The 17,865-nt window shown below is 43.9% G+C and overlaps 1 protein-coding gene across 6 annotated transcripts in view; it reads right to left on the reverse strand.

Annotated features, from left to right (window-relative positions):
• CCDC125 (coiled-coil domain containing 125) overlaps window positions 1-17,341 on the reverse strand; it is a 30,974-nt gene extending 13,633 nt beyond the window's left edge. Inside the window, exons 1-5 of one of the 6 annotated variants that reach the window (XM_086362048.1) lie at window positions 17,267-17,341; window positions 8,756-9,209; window positions 4,029-4,087; window positions 2,051-2,137; window positions 973-1,050 (exon numbers count right to left, since the gene is read on the reverse strand). In XM_086362048.1, coding sequence (XP_086218174.1) covers window positions 973-1,050; window positions 2,051-2,137; window positions 4,029-4,087; window positions 8,756-9,065 — 534 coding nt within the window. In that variant the 5' untranslated portion in view covers window positions 9,066-9,209; window positions 17,267-17,341. Of the gene's footprint in view, window positions 1-181; window positions 1,051-2,050; window positions 2,138-4,028; window positions 4,088-8,755; window positions 9,210-17,089 lie in introns of all 6 variants that reach the window. The other 5 variants (XM_086362051.1, XM_086362047.1, XM_086362046.1 and 2 more) reach the window with 5 other exon arrangements.
• Between the last annotated feature and the right edge of the window lie 524 nt (window positions 17,342-17,865).

The raw sequence follows: 17,865 nt of genomic DNA on the forward strand, positions 1-17,865 counted from the left end.
ACCTGCTAGGCCCAAACTCCCAGTCTGTCCTTCTCGAACCCCTGACCCCTTGGCAACTACAAGCCTGCTCTCTGTGTCTGTGAGTCTCTTTCTGTTTTGTAGATAGGTTCACTCGTGTCATATTTTAGATTCCACATAGAAGTGATAGCATCTGGTATTCGTCTTCCTCCCTCTGACTTACCTCACTTAGTATGATAATCTCAAGCTGCTTCCAATGCTGCTGCCTAATTACCCTTTTAGTGAAGATGAAATAGAAAGAGGCAAGCACTGCAGGGCAAGTAGAGGAAGAAAAATAGAAAAAGAAGAGAAATAGAAGTGTCAGTTTGGCAGGGTTAGCCCATGTGACAATCTGTTTTGGATTATAAGATCCAAAAGGGAAGGGACGATATGAAGCTGAAGCACATCTGGTAGAAGGTAGGCACAAATGACATAACCATTGGTATGGGGATTTTTAAGGAAATTCTATTGGAAAGATTATTGAATTGAACAAGTCCATTGCCAACAAAGGTCTGTCTAGTCAAGGCTATGGTTTTTCCAGTGGTCATTCATGGATGTGAGAGTTGGACTGTGAAGAAAGTTGAGCACCGAAGAATTGATGCTTTTGAATTGTGGTGTTGGAGAAGACTCTCTGCAAGGAGATCCAACCAGTCCATTCTGAAGGAGATCAGCCCCGGGATTTCTTTGGAAGGAATGATGCTAAAGCTGAAACTCCAATACTTTGGCCACCTCATGCGAAGAGTTGACTCATTGGAAAAGACTCTGATGCTGGGAGGGATTAGAGGCAGGAGGAGAAGGGGACGCCAGAGGATGAGATGGCTGGATGGCATCACCGACTCGATGGACGTGAGTTTGAGTGAACTCCGGGAGTTGGTGATGGACAGGGAGGCCTGGCGTGCTGCGATTCATGGGGTCGCAAAGAGTCGGACATGACTGAGCGACTGAACTGAACTGATGCTACAAGTGATCAAATACCTTCTCCAAGGATCTCTTGTGTTCCACAGTTTTTTGAAGCACTGCCTGGGTGTGACTTGTGGCTTTGCCAAATATTGCCTACAAAAAATAAAGACATATCAGTATAAATTAAATATATGACCACCCTTATATACAAGGTGAAGTTCACATCTTTATTCTTCATATTTTTATTTTAAGACAGCAGAAAACTGCCTTGAGATGAGAATTCCCACAGAGACCACCTTTCGTATAGAGTTTGATAGTTCAAAATCAGAAGATCTTGGTTCATTTCTTTCCCAATGAATGTGAGAATGAATGAATGAATGGATGGATTTCCCACACAAAAACGAATCCATGAACATTCACAGCAGTATGATTTATAACAGCCAAAATGTATTAATATAAACCACATAAATGCCTATCAACTGGTGAATGGGTAAGCAAAATGTGGTATATCTATACCACATTTTATTATTTGGTAATAAAAAAGGAGGCAAGCACTGACACATACTACAACATCCATGAACCTTAAAAATATGCAAACTAAAAGAATCCAGAGGCACAAGAATCTAGACACATATTGTATGATTCTATTTATGAAACAGAAAAGGCAAAGCTGTAAAACAGCAGATACTGCTTTTGGGGGGATAGGAATAGGAGTAACTGCTAATGGCTAAGAGGTTCCTTTTGGCAGGTGATGGAAATAGTATAAATTAGGTTGTGATGATGGTTTCACAGGTCTAAATTTAGTAAAAGTAAATTGTATGCTTAAAACAAGTGAAATTTATGACACATAAGTTTTATGTTAATAAAGCTGTTTTTAAAATCTGTAGCTAAAAAAAAAACAACTGTATTAAGAATTGATGCATTTATTTTAAAAGCTAAAACCAGGGAGTTCCTTGGTGATCTACTGGTTAGGATTCAGCACTTCCACTGCCATGGCCCAGGGTTCAGTCCCTGCTTGGGGAACTGAGATCCTGCAAGCTGTGCAATACAGCCAAAAATATAAAAATAAAGATAAATGAAAAACAAAAGCTAAAAATCATACTACTTATCACTGGAATGTGTACCTGATGAAAGTTTGAAAATAACTTCTTACCATGCTTTGAAGAATTTTCAATGCTTCCTCTTTACCTTCAAGTTGTCTTTGAGATGCCTCAAGTTCAGTTTTTAAAATTTCTACCTCCTGAGGAGAAAAATATAGTCAGTCTTCCTATCTGTAATATATGCAACCCCTAATGATCAACTTAGTTTACATTTAAGCTCAACATTCACTTTGACTCAAAGCACTCTGACCTTACAAAATGAGGTTGGAAATTCCTCCAGGCTATATAAGGGGACTAGAGAGGCTAAAACTGAGATCATTACTATCAGGTATCAGTTATGGCTAAAAGCCCAAATCTTTTGCTTTTACCTATGTAGGCCACACAGTTTGTGTGTGTATGTGTGTGTTTGCTTCCGCTTTTTGGCCACACATGAGGCTTGTGGGATTGTGTGTGTTTGTGTGTGTATTTGCTTCTGCTTTTTGGCCACATGTGAGGCTTGTGGGATTGTAGTTAATTCCCCAACCAGGGATTGAACCTGAGCTGCTGGCAGTGAGAGTGCAGAGTCCTAACCACTGAACCACCAGGGAATTCCCTAGGCTCCACAGTTAATAATTTGGAGAAAAATCTTTAGACCATGTAAATTAAGCACATGCTCATCCATACAGCTCCATGAGCTATTAATATTATGGCTGAGACTGTGCTCTCTATCCCAAAAGATATGTTCAAGCTTTAACCCCTGGTACCATAAATTCGACCTTATTTGGAAATAAGGTCTTTGCAGATGTAATTGAAGTCATACTGGATTAGGGTAGGCCTCAATCCAGTGACTGGTGTGATGCGGCTACAAGTCTGAGACTGTTGGTGGCAACCACCAGAAGCTAGGAAGGTTGTAAAGGTCCCTCTAGACCCTTCAGAGGGTACATGGTCCACCCACACCCTGATTTCAGGCCTCTGAAATTAAAAGACGCTTACTCCTTGGAAGGAAAGTTATGTCCAACCTAGAAGCATACTCAAAAGCAGAGACATTACTTTGCCAACAAGGGTCCGTCTAGTCAAGGCTATGGTTTTTCCTGTGGTCATGTATGGATGTGAGAGTTGGACTGTGAAGAAGGCTGAGCACCGAAGAATTGATGCTTTTGAACTGTGGTGTTGGAGAAGACTCTTGAGAGTCCCTTGGACTGCAAGGAGATCCAACCAGTCAATCCTAACGGAAATCAGTCCTGGGTGTTCATTGGAAGGACTGATGTTGAAGCTGAAACTCCAGTAGTTTGGCCACCTGATGCGAAGAGCTGGCTCATTGGAAAAGACTCTGATGCTGGGAAAGATTGAGGGCAGGAGGAGAAGGGGACAACAGAGGATGAGATGGCTGGATGGCATCACTGACTCGATGGACATGGGTTTGGGTGAACTCTAGGAGTTGGTGATAGACAGGGAGGCCTGGCGTGCTGCGGTTCATGGGGTTGCAAAGAGTTGGACGTGACTGAGTAACTGAACTAAACTGAGCCTCCATAACTGAAAGAGAATCAATCTGCTCTTTTAAGCCACCAGTGTGTCAAGGCAGCTCTACGAAACGAGTAGAGCAGCTTTCACCAGAAGAGTTCACAAATGCGCCTGAAGACAGCTTTCCTGTCCCTGAGAGGACAGCCACCCGCATTGAAACTCCTACTCCCAAGCAAGATGGATGACCTCCACAGACCCCCTGGGCGCTTTCTGGTCCTCTGACTTGAAAGAGGTTAAATTAAGTCAGGTTATTTCAAGCCACACACTCTGGGAAGACAGATGAAAGGGAGGGACTAGTATTTTCTCTAGGAGATTAGAGAAGTAAGGTGGAAAGGAGAACAGGAAGGCATGTTTACATAAACAGCCTTTTTGAGAGATAAGGAGGTCAGTTAGAAGTTAGGAGCTTGCCACCATGGCTCGAGAATGTCTGGAAGGCCAACAACTGCATTCCATGCCATGTTAGTATCACTTAAACAAAATGTCAGTGGTCTTCATTCACATGCGAATTTGTATATCGGCCTGAGTACCTACCTCTAAAGTTTCATGAAGACGTTGCCTTAATTCCACATTTGACAACTCTGAATTAGAATCTATTAGAGGGAGAAAAAATTAAGTATTTATTAAATATTTTCTTAAATTAGTTAGATATAGGACATTTGTTTACAAGATATCAAATACAGGCTTTCCCTAAATTGAAAAGAGAAAATAATTGTAATAAAACACTGATGATAAAAACAGGTAGCTTAAAACACTCCACAAATGAAAAGCACATACTTTTGAATCAAAAGATTTTTTAAAAAAAAGGACTCTTAAATAAAACTGTTGTTAATGAATTGGTTAACTACTGTAACCACATACAGTATCAGAAAACATGAATGTTCGTGAGTGAAATAAATGAATTTTGGTGTTTGGCTTAAGCCTATTCAATATCATGATATAAATATCTAAGAAATAACCTAAATTTAGTTTCTTTCCAAGCGGAATGACGAGAACTCTCTAGTAACTTCAATTATTCTCTCCTTAATGTGATCAATTGAGACATTAAACTGAGTTTCCCAGGAACTTCATTTTCATTGCAGTCTCACTGGCAACAGAAAAACACTGAACTGGTAAATTAGAGCAAGAGGGCAGGAAGTAAAAAGAAGCAAAACAATTAGAATATTTGAAAGTATATTAAAGATTTCTCCAAATTTTTTTTGCTATTCTGAACTTTCACGAACATGACAGTATCCAAGGGAAAACCTAAGTCATGTTTTTACTCTGATAATTCAGGGTTCCAAGGAAGGACAAAAGCGCCTCTGGGCTGACAGTGACAAGTTCTATTCTATTCTACTTGTGGTGGCAGAATAATGGCCCCCAACAACGTCTACATCTGAATCCCAGAGCTGTGAATACCTCGCAAAAGGGATTTTTGCAGATGTGATTAAGAACTTGGAGACAGGAGATTATTCTGGATTATTCTGGCAGCTGGGCCAGATGTAATCACAAGTCTCCTTACAAATGAAAAGAGGAGGCAGGGGAGTCAGAATTAGAGTGATGATGCAGCGGGAGAAAGACTCGACCGGCGACTGCAGGCTTCAAAGATAGAGGAAGGGGACCATGGACCAGGGGACTCAGCCTCTACAAGGTGGAAAAGGCAAGGGACAGGATTCTCCCCTGGAGTTTCCAGAAAGAAGGCAGTCACGCTAACACTATGGTGTTAGCCCAGTGAAACCTACTTTGGGCTTCTGACCTACAGAACTGTAAGAGAATAAAATTTGTGTTGTTTTAAACCATTACATTTCTGATCATTTGGAAACTGCCTATTAGCAAGAGGAAACGAATACCATATTCTTACCTAGAATCAAGTCAACTCTGATGAAAAGACAAAAGTCCATAAACTCCCAAAATAGGAGCTCATACCATTGCTATTTTCCTGGGTTGGGGAGATCCCCTGAAGAAGGAAATGGCAATCCACTCCAGTACCCTTGCTGAGAAACTCCCACGGACAAAGAAGCCTGGGAGGCTACAGTCCACGGGGTCGCAAAGAGTCGGACACAACTGAAGGACTTCACTTTCACTTTCACCATTACTATTATTTCTTATTTATATCCCAGTAGTTTCCTAAAGTTTCTAATGCTCAGTTTTCAACATCTTTCTTGCAAAACAGTATCCATCCTCTATGCATGATAAAGACTTTGAAGAAAAATATGTAAATAATCTCAATTTCAAGGATTCTGAAGGATAGACATCAGTCCCTAGCTGCAACATGTTATTTGTACATCTGAAACCATGTTTCTTAAATTATTTTCATGCTGTTCCACTTTGGAGGGGAAGTTTTACAACAGTGGATTACAAAAGATCCAGCCACACCAGAGCTGTGCCCCAGTGCAGGCAGGGGCTCATCCACCAGCTCCCAGTCACTTCAGGGATGTTAACATTCTATCACAAGATGATTCTGAATGTTAGTCTCTCCTTAGTGTACAAGCAGAATTTATGTTTCAGATCAGACCAGATCAGTCGCTCAGTTGTGTCTGACCCCTTGCGACCCCATGAACCGCAGCACGCCAGGCCTCCCTGTCCATCACCAACTCCTGGAGTTCACTAAGACTCACGTCCATCGAGTCAGTGATGCCATCCAGCCATCTCATCCTCTGGCGTCCCCTTCTCCTCCTGCCCCCAATCCCTCCCAGCATCAGAGTCTTTTCCAATGAGTCAACTCTTCGCATGAGGTGGCCAAAGTACTGGAGTTTCAGCTTTAGCATCAGTCCTTCCAAAGAAATCCCAGGGCTGATCTCCTTCAGAATGGACTGGTTGGATCTCCTTGCAGTCCAAGGGACTCTCAAGAGTCTTCTCCAACACCCCAGTTCAAAAGCATCAATTCTTCGGCGCTCTGCCTTCTTCACAGTCCAACTCTCACATCCATACATGACCACAGGAAAAACCATAGCTTTGACTGGACAAACCTTTGTTGGCAAAGTAATGTCTCTGCTTTTGAATATGCTATCTAGGTTGGTCATAACTTTCCTTCCAAGGAGTAAGCGTCTTTTAATTTCATGGCTGCAGTCACCATCTGCAGTGATTTTGGAGCCCAGAAAAATAAAGTCTGACACTGTTTCCACTGTTTCCCCATCTATTTCCCATGAAGTGATGGGACCGGATGCCATGATCTTCGTTTTCTGAATGTTGAGCTTTAAGCCAGCTTTTTCACTCTCCACTTTCACTTTCATCCAGAGCCTTTTGAGTTCCTCTTCACTTTCTGCCATAAGGGTGGTGTCATCTGCGTATCTGAGGTTATTGATATTTCTCCCGGCAATCTTGACTCCAGCTTGTGTTTCTTCCAGTCCAGCATTTCTCATGATGTACTCTGCATATAAGTTAAATAAACAGGGTGACAATATACAGCCTTGACGAATTCCTTTTCCTATTTGGAACCAGTCTGTTGTTCCATGTCCAGTTCTAACTGTTGCGTCCTGACCTGCATACAGATTTCTCAAGAGGCAGATCAGGTGGTCTGGTATTCCCATCTCTTTCAGAATTTTCCACAGTTTATTGTGATCCACACAGTCAAAGGCTTTGGCATAGTCAATAAAGCAGAAATAGATGTTTTTCTGGAACTCTGTTGCTTTTTCCATGATTCAGCGGATGTTGGCAATTTGATCTCTGGTTCTTCTGCCTTTTCTAAAACCAGCTTGAACATCAGGAAGTTCACAGTTCACATATTGCTGAAGCCTGGCTTGGAGAATTTTGAGCATTACTTTACTAGTGTGTGAGATGAGTGCAATTGTGCAGTAGTTTGAGCATTCTTTGGCATTGCCTTTCTTTGGGATTGGAAGGAAAACTGACCTTTTCTAGTCCTGTGGCCACTGCTGAGTTTTCCAAATTTGCTGGCATATTGAGTGCAGCACTTTCACAGCATCATCTTTCAGGATTTGGAATAGCTCAACTGGAATTCCATCACTTCCACTAGCTTTGTTCGTAGTGATGTTTTCTAAGGCCCACTTGACTTCATATTCCAGGATGTCTGGCTCTAGGTCAGTGATCACACCATCATGATTATCTGGGTCATGAAGCTCTTTTTTGTACAGTTCTTCTGTGTATTCTTGCCATCTCTTCTTAATATCTTCTGCTTCTGTTAGGTCCATACCATTTCTGTCCTTTATTGAGCCCATCTTTGCATGAAATGTTCCTTTGGTATCTCTGATTTTCTTGAAGAGATCCCTAGTCTTTCCCATTCTGTTGTTTTCCTCTATTTCTTTGCATTGATCGCTGAAGAAGGCTTTCTTATGTCTTCTTGCTATTCTTTGGAACTCTGCATTCAGATGTTTATATCTTTCCTTTTCTCCTTTGCTTTCGCTTCTCTTCTTTTCACAGCTATTTGTAAGGCCTCCCCAGACAGCCATTTTGCTTTTTTGCATTTCTTTTCCATGGGGATGGTCTTGATCCCTGTCTCCTGTACAATGTCACGAACTATGGAACCTCATTCCATAGTTATGACAAATTAAGATTAATTTTATTTTGAGAATTTTATGATATCCCTAAAATAATCTGAAGCCTGTGTCCTGCCTTGTAACACTCTTTCCCCAGATGAGCTCCGGGCCTGCAGTGCTCAAATGTCACCTCCTCAGGGAGGCCCTCCTGGATCTCTGCTTGAAACAGCAGCACCTCTGCCCTCCAATCACTTACTGTCTTTCCATTTACTACTGCCTAATGTTATATAGTTGATCTGCAGGTTTATTTTCTGTGTCCTCTACCATGAATGTGACCTCCATGACCTTAGAGCCTTTGACTATTTTCTTCACTGATGTTATTCCCAGAACCTGGTACTGTCGTGGGCACCTAATAGGTACCCAGTAAACGTTTATCAAATAAGACCAAAAAATTTAAAAATGAAATATACCACTACTTCGCAAGAAAAGTAAGGTAAGTAATCACTTATCGATATTACTAACATATATGTCAGGTAGTCAGTCCAGTCGCTCAGTCGTGTCCAACTCTTTGTGACCCCATGGACTGCAGCAAGCCAGGCTTCCCTGTCCATCACCAACTCCTGGAGCTTGTATGTAATGCCACAGAATAACTACTTCACAATTTGTATAATACTTGGAAACAGAAAGATCAATTACTTTTATACCATCACCAATCAATCTCTAGAGGTGAATAAAGATAAATTTCTAAAACCCATGATGGTTTTGGTGCCCCATCTTCAGGCACTGGAAGGGTGACAGCCTTGATCGCACTCATAACGGAGAAAAGAGGAGGGCAGTAGGCATCCTTACCGGTGCTACTTTGTTGCTTGTGATAGGGAATTCGGGGCCCTTCCAGGTATGTATCTTGAAAGCTCTTCTGTCTGGAATACTGAAAAACGGCACTGTTTCTTTTGTCCCCATTTCTTGAAAAAAGGGGAGGACTTGAATTCTTTCCATCTGATCTTTTTCTAGATTTAAATAAATGTGAAACTGGCACTTCACAAATGCCGCCAGGCCTTCTTCCAAGGCCATACCCTAGGTCGCCTTCTGCCGTGTCATCGTCCTCTGTTTCCCAGGCCTGCCCCTCCGCCTCACTCGGCAGCCTCGCCACTCTGCTCATCAGTCACGTGCCTTCTTTACAATGGGCTGCCCTGCTGGCTCAGCAGTAAAGAATAATCCAAGAATAATCCGCCTGCCAGTGCAGGAAATGCGGGTTCTGTCCCTGGGTCGGGAAGGTCCCCTGAAGCCTTCTTTACCTAGTTACCTGTAGTTAAGAAAAAACAGCAGTTAAAATCCAATCAGTATAATCAGAGTTGGGTTTGCCAGGGAAGAAAAGTTCCTTTCTGCATCATGCTGGCAGAGCCAGCGACGCACAAGCACACAGATGCCCCTGGCAACCCAACTGAAGCTATTTAACATTTCAGGACTTTTTAAATAAGAAAAAGAAAAATCTGACTCTATATTTCTGAGGACACAGGACAGACTTTTACTGATTCCAGTAATAACTGATCAGGATGAAGAGATCAGGCTTTGCCAAGGAAACAACAGTCTTGACAAATGAGCTTCCAAAGGAAAGCATTCAGTTTTCACAAGCCTAAGAGCTGTACAAAATTCAGCAGTCTTGGGAGTTCCCTGGTCGGGGAATAAGATCCAACAAGCCGTGAGGTGCAGCCAAATATATATATATAATCCAAAAAGTGTCTGAAAAATCAGTTCCCAATGACTAAGACCATCCTATCCCTGTCCTTTATCCTTCATCTGCCTGAGATACTTAGGACTCTTACACTCTCTCCTACAGCTCTGCTTGGTTCATTGTCTATTTCTGTGCAGACACAATTAGGAGACATTTTGCTGGGTCAGTGACAGGTGGGAGGGAAGAAGGTTCCCTCTCCTGCCCCTACATCATCCCTCCCTCTCTTTTTTCTCAAACCAGGTCACATCTGTGATCAAAACCCTCCACCGTTTCTCAGCACAGAGTACATGTCAAAAAGCCCTTCCAATGGTGAGGGGCCCCAGGTTCATCTCTGCCTGGTACCCTCACCCTGGGCCAGCTGCCCTGACCTCCCTGGTGGTGTGGACCCAGCCAGGCATTCCTGCCCCAGAGCTTCGAGTTCCCCATGCCCTGAACACTCTTTCCCCAGGGGATGCGCAGCTGGTCCCTCGCCTCTTTGGATCTTTCCTACAGTGTCTCCTTCTCACTGCTGCCTTTCCTGGCACCCCACCTAAATTTGCCAACTCCTCCTCTCTCCCCTCCTTCTCTGCCTGATTTTTCTCTTTGGCATTTATGACCTTCTAGCATGCCCCTCCATATTTTACTCATTTTTCAAAGCACACCACCAGAAGGGGGAAAATAGTACAAAAGGGAGCCTAGGGAAGACTATGGTTTTTCCAGTAGTAATGTCTGGATGTAAGAGTTGGACCATAAAGAAGGCTGAGTGCCTAAAAATGGATGTTTCTGAACTGTGGTATTAGAGAAGACTCTTGAGAATCCAAGGACAGCAAGGACATCAAACCAGTCAATCTGAAAGGAAATCAACCCTGAATATTGGAAGGACTGATGCTGAAGCTGAAGCTCCAGTACTTTGGCCACCTAATGCAAGGAGCCAACTCATTGGAAAAGACACTAATGCTGGGAAAGACTGAAGGCAGGAGAAGAAGGGGGTGACAGAGGATGAGATGGTTGAATGGCATCATTGACTCAATGGACATGAGTTTGAGCAAACTCCGGGAGATATTGAAGGACAGGGAAGCCTGGTGTGCCGCAGTCCATGGGGTCACAAAGAGTCGGACATGACTTAGCAACTGAACAACAACAAAAGGGAAGCAGAAGGTGGCTCTGGCTTGTCTGTGATGCTTCTTAAAAAGCAGGGTGTCCTGAACATTTCCTCTGCCGGAGCCCAAACCTGCTCCTGAGGGTGCCAAGTGGAATGCAAGCTCCACGGGGTAGAGACTTTTGTCTGAATCACACTGCAAGCCCAATGCCTAAACAGTTATCAGAGACATGATCTGTGCTCAACACATACTTTTAAATAAATGGATAAAGGAAGGAAGGAATAAACAAACAAACCGAGGGACTTCCCTGGAGATGCAGTGGTTAAGACTCCATGCTTCCACTGCAGGGGGCATGGGTTCGATCCTGGTCAGCAAACTAAAATCCTGCATGCTGAACGGCGCAATCAAAATACATAAATAGATACATAAATAGTAGTGTTAGTCACCGGAGAAGGCGATGGCATCCCACTCCAGTACTCTTGCCTGGAAAATCCCATGGATGGAGGACCCTGGTAGGCTATAGTCCATGGGGTCGCTAAGAGTCAGACACAACTGAGTGAATTCACTTTCACTTTTCACTTTCATGCACTGGAGAAGGAAATGGCAACCCACTCCAGTGTTCTTGCCTGGAAAATCCCATGGACGGAGGAGCCTGGTGGGCTGCAGTCCATGGAATCGTGAAGAGTCGGACACAACTGAGTGACTTCACTTTCACTTTTCACTTTCATGCATTGGAGAAGGAAATGGCAACCCATCCAGTGTTCTTGCATGGAGAATCCCAGGGACAGGGGAGCCTGGTGGGCTGCCGTCTATGGGGTCGCACAGAGTCGGACACAACTGAAGCGACTTAGCAGTGTTAGTCACTCAGTCGTGTCAGACTCTTTGTGACCCCATGGACTATAGTCTGCCAGGCTCCTCTGTCCATGGAATTCTCCAGGGAAGAATACTGGAGCGGGTTGCCATTCCCTTCTCCAGAGGATCTTCCTGACCCAGGGATCGAACCCGGGTCTCTTGCATTGTAGGCAGATTCTTTACCATCGGAGCTACAGATATATAAATAAAAGACAGATAAATAGATAGATAAATAAACAGACAAATTAAAAAACTGAAATACTTGCCTGGGGTAAAAAACTGAACAGTCACCTTGGCAAGGCTCCCTTCTGGATAACCTGGGACTAACTGCAGGTGAAAATGCCATACAGAGAAATGCCCATCACTGAGGCCTCACACAAGGAGCCCACTGTGGCCACCTGCCTGGTGACAGTGGCCTGCCTGTTGGCTGAAGAGCACCGGAAATGCCCAGCCTTGCCCTCCAGTATGAGGGCAGTTAAGAGGACCTTTTACCACCAGGCATTTCAAAACAGCTGCTGTGCTGAAGCTGTTTAGGAACATTTCATCCTTTTCTCAAGACTCACGTTTTTTAAAAAAGGAAAACAATCAGATCTGACATCCTTTCTAAATACCCTGCTGTTTAAGTAGCTGCTTACAAGGACATTCAAAATGGTTAAATCTCAGTCTTGTGTTTTTGCTGAAGTCGCTCTCTTAGTTTGCTGCTATTAAAAGCAGACACAGATGCCAAATAAATCTATCATGTTTTTGAAGGGGATTCTGGTGCCTTTAGGGCCAAGGTACCACATATTTTCAGTGTTTAATAACAAAGGCCCTCAAAAAATTTTAAAAACAAAAAAAGGCCCTTAGAACACTGGAAAAGATACATCATAAAAGAAGGTACGTGGATGGAAAGAGACTCAGCATCATTCATCATGAAAGAATTGGAGATTTAAACCACAGTGAGATTCCACCACCTACCACGGACAATTCCAAGTGTGCCGAGGATACGGACACCACACACACAGCAGGCGGGAGTGTAAGACAGTACAACCACTGAAAAAGTCTGAAGGCTTCTTTCAAACAAGTGACCCGTCAGGTGCATTCACCCAAGAGAAATGAAAACACTGTGCCTACAAATATGTGTGCATGAATGTTCACTTCTTTGGCTGATATTCAAATTAGCCAAAAAAACCCTGAAAACAACCCAAATGTTCAGCAACAGGAAAATGAACATACTGTGGTAGTCCACACAAAGAATATACTCATTAATAGATAACGAACTTCAGACGCATGTGATAATATGAATCTTACATTATCCAACAGAAGAACCATATACTGTATGAAATCTGGACCAAGAGACAACAGATCAATGGTTTCCTGGGGTGGGAAGGACGAGGGAACTTTTCCGGAGTGATGAAAACGTCTTGTGTCTTGACTGGATGGTGGTTTGTCAAATTCATTAAACCATACGTTTACAACGGTACCTTTTATTATATGTAAATTATACCTCAATAATAAGCTATTAAAAAAATTTTTTTAAAGTAAAGGATCTTTTAACTGGACTAGGGGAAAAGATTAGAAGTGTGTTAAGTGGTTGTATTGTGCTCGGTAAGAGAATCATTAAACTGGATGTCTTACATTGGTAACAACTTTTAAACCATGATCTAATAATTGCCAGCACTTGTTGCTTACTAGACACTATTCTAAGTGCTCTACTTAGATTATTCTATTTAATCTCCACAAACACTTTAAAAGACAATACTACTATTGTTTAAGTCTACCTAGAACCATTACACTGAAGTACAGAGAGGTTAAATAACATAGCTAGAGTACAGCCAGATTCTGAATCTAGACTCCTCATGTCAAAGATACTGCTAGACTCTTAGACCTTGCTTTCTATCTTTCAGAGCATTTTAATGAGATTAATATCAGCGTAAACCAAGTTTCTATTACTTATGACATCAAATAAAACTGAGAGTGAAAGTCTAGGATACTTAGTTTGGCCAACACTCAACACAGTATATTGGACCCATTTTCCCCCAAAAATTTTCATGAAATCCTCTTGGTTCCTTTATATGTTTATTTCCTAAATAAGTCTGTCTATTTTTATTTGTCAAGGTTGATAGGAAATTACTTATTGAATCAGAGACTAATCCCTAAGAGGCTGCACTAGAGCAGATTTCTGCTTATAAATTCAACCTCCTGCCTCTGTTAAGAAGGGTGTGGTCAGGGTCTGGCAGCCAGCAGTGAAGAAAATGGAATTGGTCAAGACAAAGGAAAAAAGCAGTAAGAGGAAAGAGTAAGCAATCACAAGATCAGCTAAGAATATTTTTCAAAGTGCCATATATATTCAGGTATCATAGGTATACCTTGCCACTATTCAGAGTTGAATATGAGATTTCACATGGTCTAATGCTCTAGTGTTTTTTAAAATGTAACTTTGGGACACTTTTATATACTAAGTCTAGAGTGACTTTTTCATCACTCCAGAAAAGTTCCCTCATGCTCTTTGAAGTTATCCTTCCCACCCCAGGCAGCCATTTATAATAGTAATCTGTAATGCAGTCAAACTTGACTTTTAGAACACATTTCTTATAAGAAAGGAGAAAAGACTGACGTTACATTCCATTCAACCACTTTTAAATGCATCCAAAGTTATCAACCAGGGAGGCAGCAGGAGGTGTGACAGAGAAAGCCCTGATCCAGGAGGCTTGGGTTCAAATCTCACACCACCACTTGCTGCTCTGTGATTCTGGGCAAGTCATTTAACCTCTCAGAGCCTATGTCAGAATTTCCAAAACGGGTTTAAGCATGGCTACTTTATAGGTGGATTTGGGGCACTATTAATATACTTGAAATCAATGTTGGTTGATATGAATTTGAGTTTTAGTGTCTTCATTTGTCAAGTCACAGGACTGGATAAGACTCTTTTGTTCTTTAGACCTCTAAAATTCTGATTCTATTGCAGCATTCTTCCAAGGTGTGCCCCAGGGAACCCTGGCTCTCTGGACTATTCAGTGTTGCTAGGAATAAAAGGATCCTTTTGGTTTTATTAAGGGTGTAAAATTATACAGAAACTTGCACGGCAGTGGCAGAGCCAGAACTAGAAACCACATCTCTGGCTCCCAGCCCCCTTGCGAATGGCCCCTGGATGAACAGATGACGGACTGTGACCACACAAGCTCCTACTCTTCCGTTAAAACAACCCTGAATGGGACATGGGTCTTCCTAATTCCTAAATCTAAGACCTAGCCTCCTAATCCCTAAATTTAAGACAGCCTCATCCCTCTGTCTCCTCTACCTCTGCACAAGCTATGATGCTACTGACTCGCCATGTCCAAGTCCCTCTTGGCACACAACCCCACAGGGGTCCCTGACTGCCTCCTACCTGCCCACTCAGACTCCTTTTCCTCTTCCTGTCCCTTTTGTATATATTTGGCTTCCTCTCCTAAATACTTTAAATATACATCTCCAGCTGGTTATCCTGCCAACAACTCAAACACAGGTTGTTCAAAAATACTTTCATTGCGCTCCCCACCTCCACCCCAGGTCTCCTCCTGAGTCCCCCATTTCTGCAAATCCATCAACCATGCTCCAAAACATTCAGGGACAAAAAACTCCAGGATTTAGGCTTTTCCCCTTTTTCTTATTTTCTGGCCTTCAGTTGTCAAGTTTTCCACAAAATTTCCCCAAGCCATGTCCTTCTTTGGGCTGCCTTGGTGGCTCAGTGGTAAAGAATCCGCCTGCAACGCAGGAACCACAGGAGAGGCAGCTTCAGTCCCTGGGATGGGAAGATACCCTGGAGGAGGAAATGGCAACAAACTCCAGTATCCTTGCCTGGAGAATTCCACAGATAAGAGTAGCCTGGAGTGCCACAGTCCATAGAGTCATAAAGAGTCAGACACGACTGAAGCAACTTGGCACGCACATATGCTTGTGTCTGTCTTTGCACATCGACGTCATAGCCCTGGGTGAATTTCTTTAACCTCTCCTGTGCTAAACCAATACTCCCCTAACTGCTGCCAAGTCAATCATCTCCAAGCACACATCCAATAATGCCCCTCTCCTGCCCTAAGACAAGCCACAGCTCCCATGGCATATACAGGGAAAGCAGGTGTCGCCCTTTTCTATAAGGTAACTGCAGCTTTCACCTCCTGTGCCACGTGAACTCCCTGGGCACGCTCTGTGCTTCCGTGTGAGACGTATTTTACCTGCTCCCAGGCCCCCGCAGCCTCATCTCCTTAAAGTCTCTGCTGGAGCCACTCTCCACCCCAGGGATCCCTTCTCGTCTCAGGACCCCTCAGTTCACGACAGCCACTCCCTTCAGTAGCCCTCCCGAGTCCCCGGGGCCAGAAGCGATTTCTCCCACCTCTGAGCCCTCCTAGTTCAGTGTTGTACCTTTCTAACAGTCCTTCCTTCCTTCCTGACTTGTGTTTTTATTGTACACGCCCCTAATGTGTGTGTCTCATTTACTTGTGCATAACAGGTGTTCCAGAGACACTTCATAGATGGAACGGAAAAAGAAAACAGATTCCTGCTTGGAAAACTTGAACTAGAAACACCCACACCCACTAGCCGGACAGCTCTTTCCTTAGCAAACAAGTTGATCAAACAGACACCTAATTCCTGGCAAAAAAGGAAGTGACGTCAGCCCTTTCTGTAAACAATGGTCTACTGCATATCACTGTAGAATTCTGTTTAAATTTTTATGTTAAAATAATTTTAGATATACAGTAAGTTGCAAAGATAGTACCATGAACTCCTGTATACCCTTTACCCAAATTCTTTTAATGAAGTATTAGGGTACATTTATCAAAAATAAGAAATTAACAATGATACACACACTTAACTAAACCATATATCTGTATGTGTGTTAGTAGCTCAGTCGTGTCCATTTGGGACCCCATAGACTATAGCCCTCCCGGCTCCTCTGTCCATGGAATTCTCCAAGCAAGAATATCAGAGTGGGTTGCCATTCCCTTCTCCAGGGGATCTTCCGGACCCAGGGATCAAACCCAGGTCTCCCACATTGTAGGCAGATTCTCTACCGACTGAGCCACCAGGGAAGCCCTAACTAAACCACATACTTTATCAGAATTTCCCCTTTCCCTTTGTTATTGTTCAGTCCCTCAGGCCTGTCCAACTCTGCAACCCCATGGGCTGCAGCACGCCAGGCTTCCCTGTCTTTCACTATCTATCTCCCGGAGTTTGCTCAAGCTCATGTCCATTGAGTCGATGATGCCGTTCAACCATCTCATCCCCCGTCATTCCCTTCTCCTCCTGCCCTCAATCTTTCCTGCATCAGGGTCCTTTCCAGTTTCCCTACTTAAGTCCTTTGCTGTTCGAGGATCCAATCCAGGATACCACAATTCATTTAGTGAGCTACAGTTTTAACGTTCATAATTAGTAGAAAAACTATAGAAAAAGTAATAAAGGAGGAGGGGGGAGAGGCAGAAATAGAGTCTTTCAAACCTATTTCTCATTTCCATAATGTCAGACAAGGCCATTAACTAGCATAAGGGAAAGGAGGAGCCCGTTTACCAGCTTGTCCACAACCTGCGGAGTTACTCGAATTTGCGCAGCTGCGTCCTGGGGTCTGGCTCCACACCCTCCCCAGATCCCTGGCGAGTGAAGAACTGAGAGTGGGGCAAGGCGAGGGGCACCCTGGCCGACTCGCGCCGCCCGCGTCTCGCCCCGACGGCCCCTAAGCGCGCTCACCGGGCGCGAGCTTCCTCGCCGCGCGCGCCGCCGCTCCTCCCGCCACATGACCGCGCGGTGCGGCCCCGATCGGGAAGGCGGCGCGGCGCCCGGGTCCCTGGCCCCGCCCCCTACCTCGGCGCCACCGTCTGAGCTCTCCCGGTTAGGGTGCGGGGACTAGGAGCTCTGTGCGACTTGGACACTCATAATGTCCCCAGATACAGCGCAACCGAGTTATAAATAATAGCTCGAGACCTCGAGAAACGACGAGGTCGTGTGTGCGTCACTGAAGGTAAAATGAACTGGTTCAAAGCTTAAGCCTCTGCTGCTGCTGCTGCTGCTGCTAAGTCGCTTCAGTCGTGTCCGACTCTGTGCGACCCCATAGACGGCAGCACACTAGGCTCCTCTGTCCCTGGGATTCTCCAGGCAAGAACACTGGAGTGGGTTGCCATTTCCTTCTCCAATGCATGAAAGTGAAAGTGAAGTCATGCCCGACTCTTTGCGACCCCATGGACTGCAACCTTACCAGGCTCCTCCGTCCGTGGGATTTTCCAGGCAAGAGTGCTTAAGCCTCTAGGAGTCGCTTAAGAGAAGGATGGAGCTGAGCTGTAGAGGGGCTT

The sequence above is a fragment of the Bos grunniens genome, chromosome 20, assembly GCF_055505025.1.
Source record: "Bos grunniens cultivar Pamir isolate PY7600 chromosome 20, Bosgru_T2T1.0, whole genome shotgun sequence".
Lineage (NCBI taxonomy): Eukaryota > Metazoa > Chordata > Mammalia > Artiodactyla > Bovidae > Bos > Bos grunniens.